This window comes from Chanos chanos, chromosome 8, assembly GCF_902362185.1.
Source record: "Chanos chanos chromosome 8, fChaCha1.1, whole genome shotgun sequence".
Lineage (NCBI taxonomy): Eukaryota > Metazoa > Chordata > Actinopteri > Gonorynchiformes > Chanidae > Chanos > Chanos chanos.
This window is the reverse complement of record NC_044502.1, coordinates 6,706,009-6,729,984: the sequence shown is the minus strand read 5'-3', so window position 1 is coordinate 6,729,984 and position 23,976 is coordinate 6,706,009. Positions and strand designations below refer to the sequence as shown.

The 23,976-nt window shown below is 42.1% G+C and overlaps 2 protein-coding genes across 3 annotated transcripts; both read left to right on the top strand.

Annotated features, from left to right (window-relative positions):
• The first annotated feature begins 314 nt into the window (after positions 1–314).
• On the top strand, positions 315–15,770 carry slc44a2 (solute carrier family 44 member 2 (CTL2 blood group)). 2 transcript variants are annotated; one of them, XM_030781484.1, is made up of 22 exons: positions 315–358; positions 4,165–4,213; positions 5,106–5,179; positions 5,328–5,412; positions 5,922–6,006; positions 6,527–6,643; positions 6,930–6,990; positions 7,243–7,369; positions 7,856–7,939; positions 8,360–8,472; positions 9,415–9,546; positions 9,777–9,876; positions 10,371–10,463; positions 10,807–10,894; positions 11,218–11,480; positions 11,778–11,872; positions 12,219–12,322; positions 12,599–12,672; positions 12,789–12,859; positions 13,010–13,098; positions 13,363–13,447; positions 15,645–15,770. In XM_030781484.1, the coding sequence occupies exons 1-22, from the start codon at positions 322–324 to the stop codon at positions 15,752–15,754; spliced, it is 2,136 nt and encodes a 711-aa protein (XP_030637344.1). In that variant the 5' UTR covers positions 315–321; the 3' UTR covers positions 15,755–15,770. The 2 variants fall into 2 exon arrangements, with proteins under 2 accessions (XP_030637344.1, XP_030637343.1); XM_030781483.1 differs by lacking the exon at positions 15,645–15,770 and adding an exon at positions 13,939–14,438.
• Positions 15,771–16,717: 947 nt separating this feature from the next.
• Positions 16,718–23,487, top strand: odad3 (outer dynein arm docking complex subunit 3). The gene is made up of 13 exons (XM_030783329.1): positions 16,718–16,802; positions 17,104–17,216; positions 17,402–17,479; positions 17,628–17,807; positions 18,596–18,697; positions 19,235–19,360; positions 19,773–19,895; positions 20,736–20,882; positions 21,063–21,223; positions 21,603–21,759; positions 22,010–22,159; positions 22,417–22,501; positions 23,357–23,487. The coding sequence occupies exons 1-13, from the start codon at positions 16,718–16,720 to the stop codon at positions 23,485–23,487; spliced, it is 1,638 nt and encodes a 545-aa protein (XP_030639189.1).
• The last annotated feature ends 489 nt before the right edge of the window (positions 23,488–23,976 follow it).

Sequence of the window (23,976 nt, the reverse complement as noted above, 5' to 3'; positions counted from 1 at the left end):
TCAATTATGTTCTCACGCAGCGTCAAATTCCTATGAACTAGTGATTTGGATAGACAGACTGATTCAGCGCCACCCACGTTCCCATAGGTCAATGTATCTGCCTGTAAAGGTATTCTCAAATCCCATTGGTCATTTCAGCGCTCACACTCTCAGTCTTTAAATAAATGGTATCATACGCCTGGATGTTCTGACTTCCATACGTTTCGGTTGTGTTGTGTGGAAGGAGTCGCCTCGCGCTTGCTTGATGGCCTCAGTGCACACGAATTACAGCTTTAAAGTCATCATTCATTCGTTGTAATTGCAAGGAGCGAACGCTGTGCCATGGAGGTGGAAGAGAAAAACCCTGATTCCAAATATGGTGAGTCCCTTTTATTATTTTACATTTCTTCTGTTTTGTCGCTCAAGGCGGGGGGGATGGACTGTAGCTGGAAACAATGACTAATGAATGGGTGGGGACAGCGTGGGTCTGACTGATTTCTTGGATAATGGTAACTCAAGATGCTAATCACATTTTAAGTTAACTGAGGGTGTATGTGCGGTTTTCCTGTCATAACAATGACATGTTTTTCTCCTCACGAAAAATATTAAGATGGAGAACGCTTTGGAGAGTGCCATGCTGAAATTGTTTACCAGTTAATGGGAGGGTATCACAGTTTGTTTTGATCGCATCCGCTTGTATTTTCAAGCCCTGGTTTGTAAACATATTTTCCGACCTCGTTTCTGCGTCCTGTTCATTTCGCCGCTTTCTAAAATTCACGTAATTCGTCCTATACTTGGACTCTTCTCTACCTGAACACGGTAAAAAAAAAGACATCTGAAAGAAATACAGTTGCAGAAATGGACTGCTCGCCAGTCGCTAAACACTGTATGGCTTGTCTGAGCAGTGGAAAGACAGACATTGATTGAATGTATAGCCTATTTTCTAGTACGAACACATCACGGATGAGTCAAAGCAATGCGTGTTTAAGCTTTATGATTAATTGAGCATCTGGATTGTCGAATTTAACCAGTAAGTTTTTGATGGACATTTAGAGTCTTGCGTTACCTAAAGAATAGGCCTAATATGGTGTAATAAAAGTAAACTATCGCGGTATAACGTAAGTATCATGATTGTGGTAACAACAATGTAATAAACGGGGCTCTGCCGGTGTAGACCTCACTGTGCTAGTGCTTTAGGCCGTGCCCACCTATGTACTGTGATACCATAGTAACGGAGGGTTATGTCTGCACCATTATACAGAATGAGATCGTACATCTGTGGTAGTGGTCTCATCCCATCAACATATAGTGAGAGGGACTTCACCCTTGTGACTTCACTATTAATTGTTCAAATGATCAGTACCTTCCCTCTTGAAATGATCAGATAAAGAATATGGCAAGAAACCACCTACTGCATGTTTTCCTTTCGCCCATGTCCTGCTCAGACATTCTCAGCCTCTTATGTCATACGGCCTTCAGATACAATAACATGTATTGATAGATGAATGAACAGTGGAGCCGTGGAATGGAGAATCCATAGTTTAGAATTAAAGGTGATTTTGGGTAACTATTTTTTTAATAGTTTTTTTTACCCGCTTCTTGACTCTCAACTCCACAACCAATGCAAATTTGGACTCTCAAGAAATATGTGTCACTGTTTCCCTCTGTATGCGTGCAGCTGTAGGCTAAACGCATTCGGTATAGAACCACTATTTCCCTTTTTTTGTTCAAAAATTGCTGAACTTCAACCCCGTAGTTCTTCTGCTCTGATCACGTACCCCTTTTATGGTTTCGCTAGGAAACTTGCAAAATCAGTTGTCTTTCTCACAGTGCGAAGGCAAGATGACAATGAGTCATTTGTGTCTGTCTGAGTCAATAGTTGTGTACTCACACACAGCAAGATCCAACCAGAGCTCTCTGTGCGCGGCCAAACAGCACTGAAGATCAGGTCCATACAAGCTGTTCAACAGATGACTCGCAAGACTCGGTCGAGACTCAGTCAAGACTCAGTCAAGCAATGCTAGGATGGAAAGAATGGTCACTTTATATGGGAACTTATGTACTGTTAAGCCATATTAAGGGATTGTGGAGACAGTTTACAATGTCTGGGTAATCTTAAAACAGAATTCAGTATAAAATATAATTCAGTCTAATCGATTGATTTGTCAGTTATCAGCTCGATAACTAATTTGGTAAAGTACCTCCAGATAGTTAGGTATTATCAATTAATAGCCAAGAAACGGGCACTTTCTCTTAGAACTTGTTTTTTTCCAATGTTTCATATTCTGTGTGAAATACTGATAGCTGATAACTAATAGCTGAACTTTAGTATTATTTAGTCGGTCCTGAGAGTGTCTTGGCTAAAAACAGATTCGCTCCTACAGGCCAACACTCTTTTTAAAGTTTAAACGTACGACGGTGGACCACTTCCTTCGACGGCGTCGTCTGGGCGAAAAGAACTTCACGCGGAGAATCCAGAACCGTCATACCTATTGATTCTATACCTCCCCTTCCTTAATCAAACCCAAAACTTCAAAAAAAACAAAAAAAAAAAAAAAAAAAACCCAGAAAAATGAAAAATTTGGCAGACAAAGTTGTACAGGCTGAGGAAAAAGACCAGAAGAGTAATAGGCTCTGTAGGAAGTGAGATATGACGACACTCAGAACTGCAAACAGACGTAGGAAGTAGAAAGGAGTGTGGTTATCTTAGAAAGAAAGGAAACTGTCATGACTTACGGGTGTAAATACAGCAGGATATACCAGTAATGCTGGCGAAAAAAGGCCATGGAAAATACAGTTAAGTATCATTTTCTATTGTCATTTTTTTTTTTAATTAGGAAGCTGAATTTTACTTAACCTAAATCTGTGGTCGTTATTTTACGGTACGTTGCGTTTGGAAGGTTTTTTTTTTTTTTTAACATGCATGTGTGGTTCAAAAAGCATATAGTTGCTGTGCTAAAAATAGCGGATCAGCTTCACAGCATGTATGGAGACCAGATGTCAGCTCATGCCAGAAGCTTACGGTTATTCGTGTAGATTTATTGAAATTGTTGTGTGTCAGTTTAGTATATTTTTGGAGATGGTTTTGCATTTCCTTTTATTAATTATGTTACTCAGCTCATATTTAGTGCATTAAGATAAATGATGTATTTTGTCTTGAGGCTGGAAAAGATTCGATCAGAACTGAAACGATTGTTATATTGGCTTTTTATATAGTGTAACTGGGAAAAGATTCGATCAGAACTGAAATGATTGTTATATTGGCTTTTTATATAGCAAAAACATCCACCGTGATGATGATGACGATGATGTGGGTGATTTGTTCTGTGGCCCTTGTATACGGAAGTGGGCAACAGCGAGAGTCAGAAATGTGTGCCTACACAGGATGTTTGCCTAGTCATGAAATGCCACAAACCTTTTAACCGTTTTTGAAGTAACTTGAGTTGAACTTGAAGTAAAGTATCAGAATTATACATATATTACAGGCATACATCGACACAGACACACACACACACACACACACATGCACACACACACTCACATGCACACACATATACAGTATATATAGGGAGAGAGAGACAGAGAGAGATAGAGAACTGGAGAGAGACAGGAAGATAGAGAGAGTAGGGGGAAGAGAGAGAGAAAGAAAGAGAGAGAGAGAGAGCATAATACCTTTCGCTTTAAATGTTTCAAGTGCCCGGGCAATGTTGCCATGACGGCTTGAATTAAACGATGAGAGGATTTCATGACTAGGGAGCACTTTTGTGGGTTTCCAAGGATGTCAGTCTAGGTATCCTGTTCCATGGGTGCAGCTAATGGATGACAGCTCAATAAAACACACACACACACACACAGACACACATACACAGTGTTTACTTGACTGTGTTACAATGCAGACACAGTTCTTAGAAGGGGACAAAAGAAACATACTCGTGTGTTTCACACGCCGCCCCATACAGAAAGAAAGAAACGTCAGCAACGTGGATTTACTGGAATGTCTGTCCTGTTAGGTCTTCTGGGTTGTTTTGTTTTCAGTCACGTAGTTCCACGCAGTATGTAGCATGATAAAGGCTGTGCCATCTTACAGAGAAGCAGGCGACAAAGTATGCCCATTTTCATCTAAGCAGAAAGTGAGGCTTTTGTGTATGTTCTCATACTGAATCCTCATTGGCCGTCTCATTGTAGGTGACCCGAGGAAGTTTGATCCTACTTTTAAGGGGCCCATCCACAACAGGTAGGTCAAAAGTCTGCAGTAACCCAATGCCAATCAGCTCTATGTTATGTTGTGTCTGTTGTGTGCAGGGCTGTGGAGTTGCTACACAAAACCTTTGACTTTGACTCCCGACTCCTCGATTTATGGTACCTCCGACTCCGGCTCTGACTCCACTAACCCAAATTTGCTTCCGACTCCATGACTCTGACTGTTAGCAAGCAGTGCTGTGGAGTTGTCTGTGGAGTCTGTACACAAAACCTTCGACTCCGACACTGACTCCTTAATTTATGGTACCTCCGACTCCGACTCCAGTAACCCAATTTTGCTTCCAACTCGGGACTCTGACTCCACGACTCCGACTCCGACTCCACAGCCCTGGTTGTGTGGTACAGAGAAAATGAGACACATTTGGACCATGTAAATATGATAAATCAAAACTGCCTTCGCAATGTGGGTCACAAACAGTGATTTTAGCACATGACGTTAAATTCTGCCTGGGTGGGAGATGTTTCATGTAATTCTCACTCGGCATAGTGCAAAGCGTACAGTGGAAATGGAAATATTTAGAAAATTCTAGAATCATGTAAACCCTAGACCAGTAAATGCCTGACCTCTGAGAGCAAAACTGAAAATGTCTGTTATTTAAATCTTTGTGTGTGCGTGTGTGTGTGTGTGTGTGTTTGTGTGTGTCTGTGTGTGTCTAAGTGTTCATTTGTGTGTTCCACGTTTCCCTCACCACCACCTTTGTTAATTGCTTGGCAACAACCGTTTCCTGTTTTCTTTGCCTTATTTCCGTAGTTTAATTTCTATCCAGCAACTCCTTCCAATTTTCCAAACCTTCTTGCAGTCTGCAGTCTCATCAGTGCAATGTAAAATGATTCTGGTTTTCCTTTGTCTTTCTCCTGGTTGGCAGGGGCTGCACAGACATCCTCTGTTGTATCCTCTTCATCTTGGCCTTGCTGGGCTACTTTGTTGTGGGTATTCTGGGTGAGTGGGTGTACCACAATTCTCCTTTGGACAATATTATCATACACGACATCAGAAAAAAAGCTGCAAATTACTACGCTAAATCTCACTCTTTCTCTCTCTTTCTCTCTCTCTCTCTCTCTCTCTCTCTCTCTCTTTGTCTCTGCAGCATGGTCCCAGGGGGACCCTCGGAAGGTAATCTACCCCACAGACAGCAGGGGTCAGTTCTGTGGACAGGCAGGGACTCCTCTAGAGTAAGCAGTGTTTTTTTTCCCCCTCTCCTGCAGCCTCACCACAACCCCCCCACCCCCCACCCCCCATCCCCCATCCCCCATTCTCACTGCTTGCCTTCCACAGTCGTTTTTTTTTTTTTTTTTTTAAAGCCCCTCTACCCTCTTTCTCCCCTCATGTGATGAGCAGAGAAATAGTGTTGGCAACATTTCACTTGTATATGTGATATGAGTAACCATCAAGCCCCCTTAAGACTGGGGAGATCTCTTTCAAATAGGTCTTTAAGGACTGTTTTTCAGAAGGGATCAAACTTTGTGTTTATATTGCTGGTAAGAACTTCGGAAGACCCTTTATATTATTCGTAAGAACCTCATAAGACAAAGTATGTTGGAATGGTTTTTTTTTTTTTTTTTTGGAACTAACCTGTGATCTTGAAGCTGAAGACAGGATATGAGGTGTGTGGAGGGCAGATGTCGGCCTTTCTCCTGTACGGACCCTGACTGTTCGGTCTCTGTGTCTCCCTTCCGCGCAGGAACAAGCCTCTTCTCTTTTACTTTAACATCATGAAGTGTGCCAGTCCTCTGGTTCTGCTGGAGTTCCAGTGTCCTACCACACAGGTCCTCAGCCCCTTTTCTCTCAAACCCCCCCCCCCCATCAACCTCTGACCGCAGATGGTAAAACCACCCTAGTAGAAATATCTGACAGACCCCGTTTAATGTGGTGATCTATTTTTTTTTTTCTTTAACCACGACAGGACCCACGCTTGGCAAACCGTTCGTCTGTTACATAGTTTATAGCCTCCAGTTTGTGAAGTTTGAAATGATGAATATTACCCAGCACTTTAGTAGCACATACATTTAATTATTAGTTAGCATTGTTATTTAGCCCTCACATGACTTTTTTTACATAGCTTAATAAACAAACAAACAAACAAATAAACAAAGAGCGTCAGTACACTTATTTCAGTTCCCTGTGATGATAATATGCATTTGATTTAACAGTACAGACATTATTCCCTTTTCTTTTGTCATTTTTCAATCTCTGCTCTTATCCTAATTCAGTGTCATATGTAATATACACTGCCGTATATGGACATTTCTCACGACTCTTCCCTCTTGCCTTTTCTTTCATGGACAGATTTGTGTGGAGAGCTGCCCCAACAAATACATCACACTGCTAAAGGCCCTCAAGAGCAAAGAAGATAGGGATTATTACAAGCAGTTCTGCAAGGCGGACAAGGACATTTCCACGATGGTGTGTTGCATAAAGAGGGAGAGGATTTAAAATGATTTAAAAAGAAATGAGTGCATGTCTCAATTTCATACTGAACAAGCCAGTACAAACTGTTAGAGTTGTAAACCAGGAGGTGACAAGCGAAGGCAGGAGGAGATCTAAACACTGCTGGCTAATTAGATGGCTGGAGCGACAGTTTCAGCAAATTACTGATCTGGAAGACACTAATGAGTAAGAGAGAGGATAGGCAGATTGGGTTATCTGTCTGTTTTTTGGGTTATTTTGTTTTTTGTTTATTTTTTTATAGAAAGCTCCTGAAATCCTGAGAGAAAGGTTATGTCCAGCGATACTTATTCCAAGCAGGCCATGTAAGTCTTTTTGGTAACAGAGTGTGTGTGTGTGTGTGTGTGTGTGTGGGTGTCGGTGTCTGTCTGTGTTTGTGTTTGTGTGTTTGTTTGGGATGAGTTTAGAGGAATTGTGGAAATATGTACGCACCTCATTGGCTATGCATGTGAATGACTTCTTTGATGCTTGTATTTCTTTGTGTAAGCATACAATTATGTGATTTGCTGGTTAAACGTCTGTTTTGTGATTGGTTGATTTCTCCCTTTGCCCGTCAGTCACGCGCCGTTGCCTCCCAGCCCTCGAGACTCGGAAGGGCGTTGTGGTGGTGGGTAACGAGACCACCTTCATGGATGATTCGGATGGAGACAGAATAAACGCCACTGATCTACTGGAGGCAACAAAGTCAGTCCGCGTCTTACATGATTTGTGTGTGTGTGTGTGTGTGTGTGAGAGAGAGAGAGAGAGAGAGAGAGAGTTTGTGTGTGTGTGTGTGTGTGTATGTGAGAGAGAGAGAGAGAGAGAGAGAGTTTGTGTGTGTGTGTGTGTGTGTGAGAAATAGAGTGAGAGATTGCATGTTTAACCAGGTCTGATCTAAAACGCCACTGATAACGCCCGCATCTTGACATCTGAGGAAGACAGTTCTTTCACATCACAAAAGTCTAGAGTTAGAGAGTGGATGTGTAACCACATTTTATCTAACATACCGCTGGTAACGATACCGCCTTACATCTGAGCAAGAACGTTCGCGTCACAAAACTGTGCAGACGGTTGAAAGTTGTTTCAAAATCCATTGTAAAATGAAAAGGCGTAAAAAAAAGAAGATTTTTAGAAAGAAACAAAGACAGTTAGATGATAGCATTCTAAATTACATGCATGTTATTTTTACAGGAAATCCAACATGGTTGTGGAGGCACGACAGGTTGCCATGAAGATCTTTGAAGACTACACGCAGTCTTGGCACTGGATCCTTCTGTGAGTCTCTCATTTGCCTCTCAGAGGAAGAGAGAGCAGACAGTAACGATGAATTATTGATAATGCACCTAATGCATGAAATTGAATTAGCCATTCGATCAGTTACTATCAAAAGAGACGACATTTCATTAAAAGAAAAAGGATTTGGTCGATTATTTGTTCCTTCGTATTGCTTCTTGTATTAAATTCTGTGCCAGCATTTCTCCTCAGAATATTATGAACTGAATATTTCTGTATTCCTGTCACTATTTAGTATTAATATAGGAAAGAATCAAGATTGGTATAGGACCTGTGCAACATGAGGGAATTACTGATCACGTCTAGTTCCTTTCATAGCTATTTTCCAGTTCTTTTGTGTGAATGCGTGTTGCGAGTCTCGCTGAGGAGAGAGTGAGTGAATTTTTCGGCTGTCCCTCTCAGGGGTCTGGTGACGGCGATGGTGGTCAGCCTGATCTTCATCGTTCTCCTGCGTTTTCTGGCCGGGGTCATGATCTGGGTCATGATTTTGATGGTCATCGGCGTGATCGGATACGGTGAGAGTGTAGCATACTGTTGTACAGCTGGTTCACATGAGTGACCACATTTTTCTCACATCTTCTCACGCCTCTGCAGAAGTTTCCGGTGCATCAACCCCAAAGGCACAGATTCGTAATTAAAAGAGAATGGAATCTATTAAGCCGTCGTAACTGAGCATATTGCTGCCAGTGTTCGCATAACTCCAGGGGTGTCAAGTTTAACACTTTTTTGGTGTTTATATTATCTACGCTCAACACAGAGTAAACTCAACACTTTTCATAAACTTAATATTTTTACATTGCGTCAAAAGTGAATATTCCCGGAACTAAGCTCTTCTTGGACTAAAAAATATCTCCCTAAAAATAAGTCCTAAATGTCCTTTAACCCTGAGTAATTGTAGATGTTGACTAGAATCTGAAATGGAAACCAGAGGTTCTTTTTTCAAACTTTCAGTTATTTTACTTTCATTTGTTTAATGGACTTCCCTATCCAGAACGTCTTAAAATTATTACATCCCGTAAAAGTATTACATTAAGTATGTGATACCTAAAATAGCTTTGAAATTTTACTCTAGAAAATCAACACTTCAATCCCATTTGCTGTGTACCCTGACAGTCTTTAGAGTGGTTTAATGTGAATGTCTTTACCCTGACAGTCTTTAGAGTGGTTTAATGTGTATGTCTTTACCCTGACAGTCTTTAGAGTGGTTTAATGTGTATGTCTTTACCCTGACAGTCTTTGGAGTGGCTTAATGTGTATGTCTTTACCCTGACAGTCTTTGGAGTGGTTTAATGTGTATGTCTTTACCTTGACAGTATTTAGAGTGGTTTGTCTGTATGTCTTTAGAGTGGTTTAATGTGTATGTCTTTATTCTGACAGTCTTAAGAGTGGTTTGTCTGTATGTCTTTACCCTGACAGTCTCTAGAGTGGTTTAATCTGTGTATCCATGGCTTCTGTAGGGATCTTCCACTGTTACATGCAGTACGCTGAGATGAAGGGTGTGCCGGGATCAGATGTCACCATCCGTGACCTGGGCCTCCAGACGGACTTCTCTGTGTACCTGCAGATCCAGCAGACTTGGCTGGCATTTGGTCAGTGACACTTTGATGAAAAGACCATTTTGATGTAACCTGAGTTAAACAGGCAACTAATTCCTATGCCTTGTCAAATGTGGTTATATAAGTTACAATAACCATATAGTGAAAATGGTGCTGCGCTGCCTATAACTGCTTTGTAGTTTCATGGTTATTCAGTAATGAGTGTTTTGAGCTGTGAGCTATGAGCTATATTTTTCACTATTTTGCCTTTTTACACTTTTTAGTGATTATTCTGAGCATCGTGGAGGTAGTCATCCTCATCCTACTCATCTTCCTCAGGAAGAGGATCCTTATTGCCATCGCTCTCATCAAAGAAGCTAGCAGGTTAGCTTTAACGCGCTAGCCATGTCAACGTTTGCCCTTTGCTTATCTCAACATTGACCGTCACCAGGATATTGTCATAATGTGGTAACTAAAAAAGGAAAAAACCTGGAGTCAAAGCATTCGAGACTAATGATTTTACAGCTGTCGGAGTGGCATACCTGGCCGTCATGTAGTGCAGAAGTAGTTCTGTGTGTAGAATCCGCTTTTTCGAAATCACGGCCGAGCCAAACTAGCCATGAAATAGCCGGCGGTCCAAAAGAACACGTTCAGCTGTCTTCCCGTGGGCGGGCATATCAGCCAGGGTCCCTCCCTGCTGCCTGTCAGTTAGCCACTAATAATCAGAGATACGTGTGCACTCGCTTGCTATGCATACGTACACAAACCCAACGTATTTGAATTAGACAGTTAATGAATAACTAACATGGTTATAGCACAGTTGAATTTTGCAGGTAATTAAGTAATTCATAATCAGTATTTTTCTCTCGATGTTTAAGGGCCGTTGGTCACGTGATGTCATCGCTGGTCTACCCTCTCTTCACCTTTGCCCTCCTGTTCCTGGTCATTGCCTACTGGGCCATCACTGCAGTGTATCCTTCATAATGTTAATGTCTCTCAGAGCGCGACGCGCCTTTCCGCTGCGTTGAGCTGATATTTCATCATATTAGTAAGAAAATTGAAGAGGTGTAGAGGTCTGTTGTGTAATTCATCTCTAGACAACGTCACTGTTTTTGGCATCAGCATCCATAGTTCAGTGGTATTTTCATTATCCAGAGGGATTACTGTAATAAAAATTTCTTTTAATGTTATGTTAATGCCCACTGTTTCGCTGTTACACTCACAAGGTTAATTTTCAGAGCGTAAAATAGTGCTGATAATAATGTGGAAATAACTGAAAAATGATTTCTGTTAAAGTCCTTTACTTTGCCTCAGCTTTTTGTCCACCTCTAACGAGCCAATCTATAAAGTGTTCAATAACACGGTGTCTTGTGAACACGCTGGAAGCACTTGCAACCCCGAGGTCAGTGCCTTGTTGCCGTAATAGCACAGCTGTGGGTAGTTACATGTGTTTAGAATTAGTGTCTGCCACCTTATCATTATGGAAATGCTTTTCTCAGTAAGTAAACTCTAACTGCACTATTTGAGTATCATTTACATATAATCGCATTTGATCAATTATTAGGAAGAATTGAATGTAGTTGTCATGAAATATGCAAACCTACTGCATCTGCATGTATTATTTTGTTCTATGATATGAAAAATGTTAAGGGCTTAGGTGTTTATATATACAATTATTTATCCATAATTATATATATATCTTTCCGTGTTTTTTTTCTCCCACAGACATTCAACAGCAGCAATGTGTCTGCTCAGTGTCCGGATGCAGAGTGCCGGTTTGTTTCCTACGGAGGAGAGACTTACTATCACAAATATCTCATCCTGTTCCAGTTTTACAACCTTTTCCTCTTTTTCTGGTGCGCCAACTTTGTGACCGCGCTGGGGCAGGTCACCCTGTCGGGGGCTTTTGCCTCTTACTACTGGGCCTACAAAAAACCTGACGACATCCCCGCCTACCCCATCTTCTCCTCACTCGGACGAGCGCTCAGGTACAGTTACGCCGCACGTTTTTGTGTGTTTGTTTAATGAACGACATGTCCTTTAGACAAATCCGGCCCAAACAAAGAGAATATTCTAAATAGGATTCTGAGCAGGCACTGTAATGGAGGCAAGTTTTTTTTTCCTCAGCGTGGAGAAATTAGATGAGAAAAAAAAAGTTGGAACAAACTAGGTTAACACATGTCTGTGGAGCTCGTTTATGTTTCATTGTCCAACAGTGAAGGAAGCAAAGGGGGACGTGTGCTCCTTTAATTGTCCTTGAATTGGTTTTGCTTGTTGTGATTCAGGTACCACACCGGCTCCCTGGCGTTCGGCTCTCTCATCCTCGCCATCGTCCAGGTCATCAGGGTCATCCTCGAGTATCTGGATCAGAAACTTAAAGGTGAAGAGGAGATTTGGTGCTAAGTTCGATATCAGAGTTCTGACCTGTATCTTCATATCCTCTCAGTTCTGATACAGATCACTCATTTATTGCTTCTGGGTCTTATTCAGTGTTGATTTGTCAACGTGACAGAGATCCGCTGAGTGTTAATAGCTAACAGGTTTCATTACCTGAGACTAAATGTGTCTGGATAGACATTTTTTGAGAGCACTCCATGTTTTGTACGTTCTTTTAATGTTTTTAATGTAATTGCTTAATTAGAATGTATGTAGCCAGTTCTAAACATTAATGTTCTGAGCTTTCACACTCATATCAGTGTATCTTGATTGCGTTATATTTTACACAGGTGCCCAAAATAAGTTTGCCAAGTTTCTGCTCAGCTGCCTGAAGTGCTGTTTCTGGTGTTTGGAGAAGTTCATCAAGTTCTTGAACAGAAACGCTTACATTATGGTATTTAAAAAAAAAATCTTTCTGGAATGAGTGCATATGTTTCACATTTTCTAATTTATGTCCCTGTTTGTGCAACTATACTGAGAGCTTGAGAAATATTCTGCCTTTTTTAAAGTACGTTATGTAGTGCTGATCTTACCTCATGGAGTGGGGGGTGGGGAGGGGGGGCATTTGGAGAGGTAAAACTGTGAGCGAAATGTATCTGCAAACCAGAGTTTTCAAGTTTAAAGATGTATATGAAAATCTGTGTGTGTGTGCGCGCGCTTATCATTTCAGGTGGCGATTTACGGCAAAAACTTCTGCACGTCGGCCAGGGACGCTTTCTTCCTCCTGATGAGGAATATTATCCGGTCAGCACAAGTGCTCATTTGTTTGTTTTGGCTTTATGCTGTGGGTTTATGTGAACGCGCTGGAGGGTTATCTCTGTGCATGTCCGTTTACGCTGGTTCGTCTTTCTGCTCCAAAGGGTCGCAGTCTTGGACAAAGTGACGGATTTCCTCCTCTTTCTGGGCAAGCTGCTCATTGTCGGAATAGTGGGTGAGAAACAGATCACCGTAATTCCGTCCAACATCATCTTGTAATTCGAAAAATGCAACCCAGAGTAAATATTTTGCTCTTCTGAGGTGCTTGTGTGTGAAGATGACCATCTTAAGTCACTGTGCAATTTTTGGTCTTCCCTCTTTCCAGGAATCTGTTCCTTTTTCTTCTTCTCTGGGAAGATTAAAGCTTTTGCAGACACAGCTCCAACTCTCAACTATTACTGGGTTCCCATTTTGGTAAGTGATGAATCCACCCATATGAAACTAGTGTTTGTGGATCCCCAGCATCATACTGTGTATGAAAGATACTGTTCAGTGAAATCAGTCGTTGAAGTTCTGTGACTACTTATTCTCTGAAAACATGCAAAGAATTCCAGTAATATTTTAGCGTTTCACATTAAAGCAAAAGTTGGACTTGTTAACTTTCTGAAATATCTACAAAGCTTGTTTTCTTTTCTAAGTCTTTTTTCTTCTGTCATTTTTTTTACTTGTCTCCCATAGACGGTAGTGATTGGTTCATATCTCATAGCCCACGGTTTCTTCAGTGTTTACGCCATGTGTGTGGACACTCTCTTCCTCTGTTTCTGTAAGTGAAACCACAATTTATTACATCGGTAAACTGTACAGTCCGTCACAAGTTCATGTGTACGCTTTAATACTATAAATACTATTTTAATACCGTTTTTTCACAGATATTTTCCTTCCATAGTTAATTGATTTGAGGGCAGAGTTTGGACTTAGAGCTCTTTAAATTGACTGGACTTATTAAAGTTTTCTTTTTTACTGATGATTTCTAAGGCTCTCCACCTGTGGCTGTTGACCTTGGCCTGACCTCTGCTTTTGCTCTCATTGAATTTCTAAGCATACTGTCAGTTTCTGAAATACTAGAGAACACTATCTGTCTGTCACTTTTCTAACTCGTCTCTCTCTTTTGTCTGTTTCCGCCTTTATTTTCCATCATCTTTCACGATCGCTCTTTTTTTTTTTTTAATTTTCTTTTCCCATTAAACCATTCACCCGTTAACCTATATACTCACCATCATGATTTAACAACAACAACAAACACGTAACGTTAAGGTGAGGATTTGGAGCGCAACGATGGCTCCTCTGAGAGGCCGTATTTCATGTCTCCGGAACTTCATGAGATTCTCTCAAAACAAAAGCCCGCAGAAGAGACAGACCAAGCCGCGACAGCTACACCGCAACCTCAGTCGGAGGAGGAGGTTCCTCTCCAAGAAAACGGAGAGATACAGCTTAAACAGCAAGACGTGTTAAAAGTGGAGAACGAGGAGGTGCAGCCGTTGAACCAGGAGACGCGTCTGGAGGAACCTCCTCAGACGTCTCCTCAGGAGACGGAGACGAAAGAGGAAAAGCCCGAAGAGCCGACGGAGCAAGAACCTGAACCTCCGCAAGAAACCCCGCAACAGAACGGACCTCACGAGGTGAACTCTGAAGAAAAGGAACCGGTGGAAGCGCAAGTACAGGAGGAGGAACCAGGACAACCTGAGCCTGAAGAACACAAGCCTCAAGAAAACGGACCTCAAGAGAACGAGACTCCGTTAACCCCCCAGGAGTAAACACAAGCTTTGGAAATGACAGGCAGCTTGAAGACCCTCTTACACGCAACAGTGTCAGCCAGTCCATTTCAGAGACCCTGATAGGAATTGATGTCCTTTTGCCATCTTGCTGTGACGCACGGCTTGTGTTGATTGGTTGTTTGTCAGTCAGTCACCCATTGATCACACAGAAGCCTGGTCCATCATTAAGGTCATGACAGTAACATATCTTGGTGAGGTTACACCAAATGACTGAACAATGCTTGTAACTCTGAGAGGTCAAGAGTAAGATTTTCTTCTCCAAGTGTCCTGGTATAATACTAGTTTATTAGTATTAAAACATTAAATATTTCCAATATGGTTATGCAGGAAGAGATATACTCAGGCTGGGGGCAGTTGGATTTACTGAAGTTGAAAAAAAGCTGCCCTGAATCCTAGATATCATGCCTTTATATTACTCTAGCTTGACATTATGTGACTGTTTTGTTGTGTTTTGAGAAGATTTAATGTGAGGATGTTTATAAAGGTAACTGTAGGTGCTCAACCTGTGCCTAGACATTGTGAGGTATCGTTGTCTTAATCTTGTCCGAGAATGCACTAATTCAGTAAAAATCAATGTTTACAGTTGAAGAAAAACAAAACAAGACAAAAAAAAGATTCTTTGGTTTACATTGATACCAGCTTACGCCAAATGGTGAAGTCCTTTGATATGAAATTGTGATATTTGAATCCGAACATTAATTTGCGCGTTAACAAACGTAGCGGTTTTTGCTTATTTGTTGTACAGTCAGGCTACAGGAGAAAATCTGTTCTAACAGATAGTTTCGGGAAAAAAAAATTATAGTTATTTAAACATCTCCTTTTTCTTGCTATTTTGGTCTTCTGTGACTCTTGTAACTGTGTTGCCAGACTGCAGCTGTCTCGACAGCTGGTGTTTAATCCTCGTATGCCTTTTCTCCACTTTTCTACCTCTCTCTCTCTCTCTCTCTCTCTCTCTTGAGCTTTCTTTCCTTCTGTCTCTGCATGTTGTTAACATGGTCTTTGTGCTGTAATAAATCTAGTCCTCTCTCTGTGTTTTACGCTCCGTTCTTTGCATTCTCTACGACTGCGTTTGCGCTTCCACAATGGTAGGTCAGAATGTTTCATATCTCTCTTACTGTGGTCATTGGTAACGACTTGCACTATGCACTGGCCTCAATCTTTTCATTCCATGTATCGTTCCAACAGTGGAAGATCTGGAGCGCAATGACGGCTCAGCGGAGAGGCCCTACTTCATGTCGGAAAATCTACTGCAAATCCTCGACAAGTCCAAAACAAATAACAAAACGGTGACCTAAGGAGAAAATGAGGACAGAGAGAGAGAGAGAAAGAGAGAGAGAGAGAGAGAGAGAGAGAGAGAAGTATGTGTGTGAAAGAGAAAGACAGAGATCAGGCAGGACTGGAGATGAATCCCTCTCAGTGTAACAGATGCTGTATGTTACGTAGTGCATGGCAGAAGCAGAACATGAAGGCAGGCCACTCATGCTTAGCTGTAACCAAACTCATGCATTAATCCAGGTCTGTCTCCACTGTTAATTTCATTGGACAAGAAGCTTTGTATTTATTTGATATGGATAGCAGCTTCGTTTGTCACTCAAAACCATCTGTGGATATGCATTTGCTTGTTTTTTGTTTGTTTTGTTTTTTTTAATTTGTTTTGTTTATGTAATTTTTAAAACATTTGTTCCATTCCATTACAGTATATTTCTTTGCTAAATCAAGACAGGGAGGGATTTTTTTGTTGTTGTTATTGTTGTTGCTGTTGTTGTTTTCTTTATGAGTTGCTAACTTTATTTGACATAAGTTTTTTATTAAAAACATTGATGTACAGTTGGTGCCATTTAACAATACCTTCAAACTGTCAGTTAATATTAATGTCATGTAGCAGTTTCTCTGACACACTCAAAACCTGTTTTCCTTTAAGTGAAAACCATAATATGTGACGATGTCTTAAACCTTTGTCTTTTTTATTAACATATCTTTAAATAAATGTATGGTGATTTTTTTTTTTCTAAATAGCTGTAAACCTAAGTTAATACTCTAATGTTGCCAAATAGCACTCTTAAGGAAATCTGGACACGCATAGTGATGCCCAGGACAAAATCGGTTAAATTGTGTGATGTGGCAACGAACCATGACTGTGTTGTTGGTTGCTAAGCGACAAGAGGAGTGTGCGAAGTACGGGCTCGTTAAACACGGGTTCCATTAGCTTTTAGGCTAAACCTAATGTGAAAGTGTTTTTTTATTACTTTGTGTAAACAATGCCCGGTGCGTTTAGCTCTGGGGGTATTAAGCCTCCTATCCATGAACAAATAACGGAGCTACAGCGGAAAATCCAGCTACTTGGTAAGTAAGACTGTAAAGTTTCCAAACCAGGTTGTAAAAGCTGCATCTGCCGCTTGTGGCAGCTAACGTTACAACAGTTACAGAGTACGTCAGTTCTGCGCGTTTCACGCACTTCAGTAATCCATTTCAAGAGTCTGCCTGAGTGTAATTGTTTTACCAGTAAATGTGTATTTTTTGCATTGAACTGGTTTGGCTAATAAGTCTCTAGGCTTAAGAAAGAGGCATGGAACCATTTTACTTCCTTTACGGACCTGAACTTCTAAACTGTTACCTTGATTGTTGTTTACTTTGTGGCCGCCAGAGGGAGACAGAACAGCATACTATGAGAGTTCTCAGTCAGCGATTAAAAAGAACAGAGAAACCATTCAACAGCTGCGTCAAGAAAACAAAAAACTGCACAAGAAATTGGCAGACGTCCTTGCTGTACGTAAGATTTTCTTGCATTAGTTTTGGAATACATCGCACAACCTCACGTAAAAATATATGAGGAGTATTCAGCGTTTAAATTTCAATTGAACTTTTGACCCCTAAGTTAGCCCGGCTACTGTGAGAGAGTTATTCAGGTACCATTATCTTACTGACTCGGAAACAACTTTCAGGGTGATGAGGACATTATTAAAGATGCTTTTCAAAGTCATGGACAAGAGAGAGGAGCATTCCGGAAGATGTCTGCGAAGGTGAGGATTTACGCTTGGCAGCTTGCCCTTGATACCAGCCCCTAACGTCTGACATTTGTGTCAACATTTCGATGCCTTTGGAATGCTGCTCCAGCAGATAACATTTCAAGCACTTAACACTATGCAAATATACCTTTATTTTGAACAGACAGCACTTAGAGTACTGGATCAAAAAGTCTGTGACAAGGCGAAGAAACTAAATGCCTTAAAACACACCACCCAAACTTACAAGAGACGTTTGGAGGATCTTCGACTGCAGTACAAAAGTATGAAGCATAAGAACAAAGGCCCGTCTCTGCCTGTGAAACAAAGAGAGGAGGAAGCAAAGGTGAAAGAACTTCAACATGTTCAAGAAACTCCCGAAACAAAGATTTAATGTCTTCATACCATGTCACACTTTCATTTCTGTGTTTCCATACTCGAAACGTGCTGGCGCTCACACTTATGAGAATGAATTTAGGTCAAACACACAACGATCTCATTTTCACATTATTTGTTCTCACATTACATATTCTCATTACTCCCTCTCTCGCTCTCTTTCTCTCTCTCAGACACTCAATTACCTTATCATCACATTGCTTTTTTTTAAACAAATATGCCCCTTTTTTCTCTCTCTGCCCCTCGGGCATGTATGCGCGTGCACGCACACACAGACACACACGTATTCAAAACACAGTCTTGCTCATTTCTCACGAGTTTGTGTCATGGGATCGTAACTGAAACTGACATGTTGCCCTCATCCACAGAATGAAGGGGAGCCTGATGCCAAATGTTCCCAAAAGGTCACTCTTTTTTTTCCTCCACCCCTTCACCCCTCCACCCCTCCACACTGTTTTAATCAGTACTGCACAATGCTCCGTCACTGGGGAGCGTAAAAAACAATATGGCATCTCAACCTCAAATACCAACAAGTCTGTTTAAGCATTCAGATCCGTCACCCTGAACCTTTGTTTTATAATCATGACTGTACAGTGATACGTCAAAAGTGGGCCGTGCCGGTTCTGAATTCTGTGCGCTTAGTTAAAAACATCAGCGCATAGGTTTACATATGCCACGTACAAACTGCGTTTCTCACGCGCTCTCTGTGTATGTGACTGCCCTGTGTGTGCCCTGCAGAACTTGCGCGCGCTGGAGAACAGGCTAGAGAAAGCCCAGCTGAAATGTCAGGAGGCTGAACACATAATGAGAGGATACCAGAAACTGAAAGCTCACTTACAGGTAACAACAACAAGAGCAGCAGCGGCAGAGAAAAATACTCTTCACGCCTCTTCACGCCGTTTCTAAACCCACACGACGGTGCATGAATGTTTGTTTGGTTGGTATGCCCTGTATGTAGGCAGCCCTCTTTGCACTTAAGCACAGTGCATGCAAACGTCTGCTACAGGCCCAATCTCGCACACTTGAGTCGGGCGCTCCGATACCGATCAGATCCCCGATTAGTATTAGTTCAATCAGAGCGCTTAGCAATAAAACGTATGTTAAAAGTCAGACGGGAAAAAACCCCACAAAAGCACTGATTCTGCATACGGAAGGCTTCCTGCAGAGGTCACATGTCTCTTTACTGTGGTTAACTATTCATAAAATTTCCCAGGAGTTCCAACATTCGAGTATGCTAAAGAATTCAGCTTTGTGCTTGGAAGTCAGGCTCTACTTAGACGACAGTTGTGACAGTTAAACGTCAATGAGATTCAGGTTCCCTGACTCTCTGACTGCTCCGGGCCCTCCGTGTGTGTTTGTGTGTGTGTATGGTTACAGGAGGAGAGCTTGACGTACCAGACCCAGCTGGATGAACTGGAGGCTGAGATCCTGAGGCAAAGGCAGGAGCTGAAAGACCTTCAGATCATGAGCAGTGACGCACAGCTCTCCAAGGATGCCGCTAGGGTAACACACATAGACACAGACACACACATTTCGCTTCAAATTACCGACGAGCGAAAACGCCTCGGAGTCATCGGGCAGTTTTTTATCAGAGGTTGGAACCTGCACTAAACCTTGGAAAGCACCAGCAGAACGAGATGGTCCGGATTACAATATCCATATCCAGTGACAGGCGTCTCGTGACACATACTTGGCTGCTGTGTCCTCATTTCTAGTTTGGGTGTACCTTTTTGCCTTTTACAATAATACTAGTCAGAGGTGATTTTGATGGATGGGTACAGCCTTGGTTAAAAATACAGGTTTCCTTATTGCCTCTTTTCTCTTTTGTGTGCGTGTATGTAAATCTTTTGTGAACGTGACTGTGTGCTTTTGCACGTGTGTGTGTGTGTGTGTGTGTGTGTGTGTGTGTCCTCAGGCTGAGCTCCAGCGTCAGGAGGAAAGGTTGTACAGAGAACGCAGAGAGAGGGAACGCGTTCTCAATCGTTATAAGAAACTGGCGGAGGAGCGTAAAGCCCAGGCAGAGAGATTAGAGAGAAGGGTGAGCTTCTTTCTTTTTCTTTTTTCTGCACTCTCCCTCCATCACGGCCGCACGTGCTCAGTCCCGTCCAAATCCGCGCGCTGTAGCATCTCGTTTTCATTAGGTCTCAAACAAATCAACCAGCGTCCAGCGTCCGTTCAAGACCGTATTTATGATCATGTACACAAATGCAAAATCAATAAAACAGCTAGGCAGTAAAGTCTCCTTTGTTCACCAATCTGTTGTTGACCTCGTGAAGCATATGTGGAACCCAGAAAGTAAAGTCTTTGAGAAGATCAATGAGATAAGCACCCAAAATAAAGGCCTTAGCTTCTTCAATGTGTCGCTGTATGGCATATAAAATAGGTCGTAACACAAAGACCCTCAGTGTTAGCCTTAACCTCACCGTATCACATTACAAACACTTTTTTTTTTTTTTAGTGGTTTTACATAGGCCGAATAAATTTTGCATTTTAAAACTGTTGGTAAGTCTCTCCATGCAAATGAGGCCTTGTGTTTGAGGCAAATGTCAAATATATCTCTACTCAGTATTGGTAACGTTCATTCAAAGCTGTATCCCTCTCAATGAACTTGTAAAAGCTAGCAAGGAAATTTCTACACATCAAGTCAGAATTATTGGACTGTGTTATTTCTCTTTAAGAAGCAGAATTATGTTGAACAACAAAACCCCTACGATACCACTGAGATTTAGGATTAAGAATCCAATTCAGATTCCCAACTTCATCTCAGCTGTCTCCTTACGATTCAGTGTATCTCCCTCAGCCCATCTCAATCTCAACCCCAAATCCCAAGGGACAAACTTTTATAATCTGGATAACTCATTCTAGTCTTGCTCTCCAGGCTCAGCGTGCGACCATGCACCCAGACGAGCTGAGCAGCGAGGCCCAGCGCAGTACCACCGCAGTGGGGGAGGAAGAGAAGGCCATCTCCTCTTTTGAGGAAGCCTTCCGTCGCATTAAAGAAGCCACCGGGGTCACTGACACCCAGGTGAGGGCATCTGCAAAGGTCACAGAACTAAAATGAGCTCCATATCCGAAACAAACAAGAAGTTATCCAGACTCCTTCTTCAGTGAGCCACAAATATGTGCCCGCCCCCACCCCCCCCCCCCCCCCCCCCCCCAATGGCTTATGTTTACTCTGCGGTATGATGTCTTTGTATCTGTGCAGGAAGTGGTAGATAGATTCATCTCTCAGGGAGACACACAGAAGCATCTGGAGGAGATGAAAGAGGAGAACATGAGAATATTGCTTCAGCTGAAAGAGGAGAGAGACAGACTGCAGGTGCAGTTTGAGGAAATGAAGTACTCTGGAGAGAGTAAACTGTCCAGGTGAGGAAATGAAGTACTCTGGTGAGAGTAAACCGTCCAGGTGATATTTGGCTAAACGCTCTTTGGCACTGCAGGGACACAAAGGTCAGTGTTTATGATGAATATTGTGATTGGGACACCAGATGGTATTTTTATCTGAACTGGTTCCTCACATACTTAATTATGATTGTTCTGAGCAAGTTATGAGAACATCTTGTGTTGTTGTTGTCTGTGGTTGTGTAACTGTGGGTGTGTGTCTGGGGGTGTGTATGTGTGGGTGTGTATGTGTGGGTATGTATGTGTGTGTGTGTGTGTGTGTGTGTGTGTGTGTGTGTGTGTGTGTGTGTGTGTGTGTATGTTTGTGTGTGTGTGTGTGTGTGTGCGTGTGTGTGTGAGACAGCAGGCAACAGATGCTTGATGAATGCAGGTGTCATCTGAAGCGGGAGCAGCAGCGTTGTGATGAAGCTAAAGAGCGGCTGGACTGGTTGACCCGCACACTCAACACAGTGCGCGCAGGAGTGGAGCATCTCTGTGACAAACTGCAGCACATCTCACTGGTACCGTCCAAAAGACCCAGAACGTTCTCAAAAAGCACCCGAAATAACCTTTCATCAAAGTACCTGTGATTACAAAGTGCACATTTCGACCAAGGCTATAAAACCAAAACGCTCTCCGTCCGTGACCAAACGAGTTCATTTTGTTGTCGATTAAAAGTAAGAAACGGTTTTGATAGAGGAGATGTTTTTCTTCTCTTTTTTTTTTTTTTCTCCCCCTGATCCTCCTCACGCTTCTCCTCCTTTCTCCCAGGCTGGCGGCCCCGTGCCCCAGCTGCCCGCTGACTCCGAGGAGTATGTGGTGGAGCTTCTCTCCCAGTCAGAGAGGAAGTTGATGCTGATACACGAGGAACTGCGGGGCAAAGACCTGGCGACTCTAACGAAGGAGATGGAGGATGAGGAGGTGAGAAACCGCACGCCGTGGTGTGCAGACATGTGTTATGCAATGTGACGACCAAAAGGAAAAAAAAAGGTTTTGCAAATACAACTCTGATATTTCTAATCGAACTTTTCGGTCTTATATCGGCATTAGATAATAGTACTTCCATGCCCATGGCCTGAGACACACCTGCGCTTTAGGCATCTGTAATTATTAATTGATTAACTCTGTGTTTAAACTTGATTAAGTGCTTATCTCAGACAAGTCATTGTTTTATACAGTATCACACCAGCATTGAGGGCAAGCTGCCCAACTACAACACCCGAATTCAGCTTCCTGAGGCTCAAAGACTGGACCCCTATGATGGTAAGAAGCGTCCCACAGACACACGTAATCAAATACCATAACACGCTGGGATATCAGCAGCTGCAGGCTAAATTCTGGAGGAAGTCAGCGTGGGTGTTTCTGAAAACTTTTTTTTTTTTTTTTTTGCTTGTTCTCAACTCCCACTGGCGTGTTTCAGTGCTACTATCCGGGAGTTTTCGGGGCTAAAAAAGGAAAAAAAAAAAAAAATCCAACACCTGCAAACGTGTCTTGCTTCACGGCAGTACGAGAAAACTCGAACTGGTTCATCTTGTAGCTTTTCAGATGATCTATAGGATTATGGTACGTGTTGAAAAGACAAGCAACCGTTTATTCCCGTTGGGCAAAACACAATTAATTGCTAAGGAGCAGCACTGCTTGTGTGTGTGTGTGTGTGTGTGTGTGTGTGTGTGTGTGTGTGTGTGTGTGTTTGTGTGTAGCTGACTGATCGGTATGTGTTTTAAGGCGTTAGACACTCATGGTGAAAGAATGCGGTTCGTCTGACTGTCAGATGTCAGACAAATGACGGGGTTATCTGTTTGTGAGCCAGTGGTGAGAGACTTAGGAGTAGAAAGTCTGTAGGACTGAACCCTTTAAGATACGGATCTGACGTGATAGGTTGATCAGATGAGGAACCTGGAGCCATATCAGTGCATTTACAATCCATCACTACACTGATCACTGATCAGCACTTTTGGGCTCTCTCTAGACATATTTGATAGGAGAATCACAGTAGTTCAGTACTTCACTATTACAGAGGCTGAACTGTGTGTGTGTGTGGGTGTGTGTGTGGGTGTGTTTCAAAGAGCTATTTTATCTCCTCTATCCCGTTTGTCTCTCTGTTCTCGCAAACAACAGACGAGGAGGAGAGCGGAGACGACGAGAGTGACATCATCACGCGGGCGACCCTCAAACGCCAGTCCCAACTCATCATCGACTCCAAGACCAAAAGGAAAACTCGCACCAAAAAGAAGAAGGGCAAACTTTGATTGCTTTACAAGTCTTTCAGAAAGGCCTGGAACTGTAGGCCCTAAGTCACTTTATCAATACAAACCCAAAGGAGGCTGAACATACAGTCCCAAATCTACTCTCTCTCACACACTTCTTACTGTGCAGTAAACAGCCTCTGTCCCTAGGAGCATTTCCGTGTATTGACAGTAACTATCAGGAAGCCTGTGTTGTTGTTTGGCCAAACAAAGTAGAAAAGAATTTATCTGAAATACGTGGTATGCGCATGTGTAGTGATGGTAGTGAAAAAAAGTCAGTGCGTGTATGTATGTTCTATAAACAATCAATCGAGTCCTCCTCTCAAATCACCAATATGCGGAGTTCTCACTTTTTTTTTTGTTTTGTTTTGTTTTGTTTTGACTGATTGTCTGCATATCCATTTCAAACGAATTAAAAAACTCGTCTTTAAAATGTGTCACCTGCATTTGTGGAAAATGATTGGCGCAATAAAGTTTTCCACTGATGCGGTT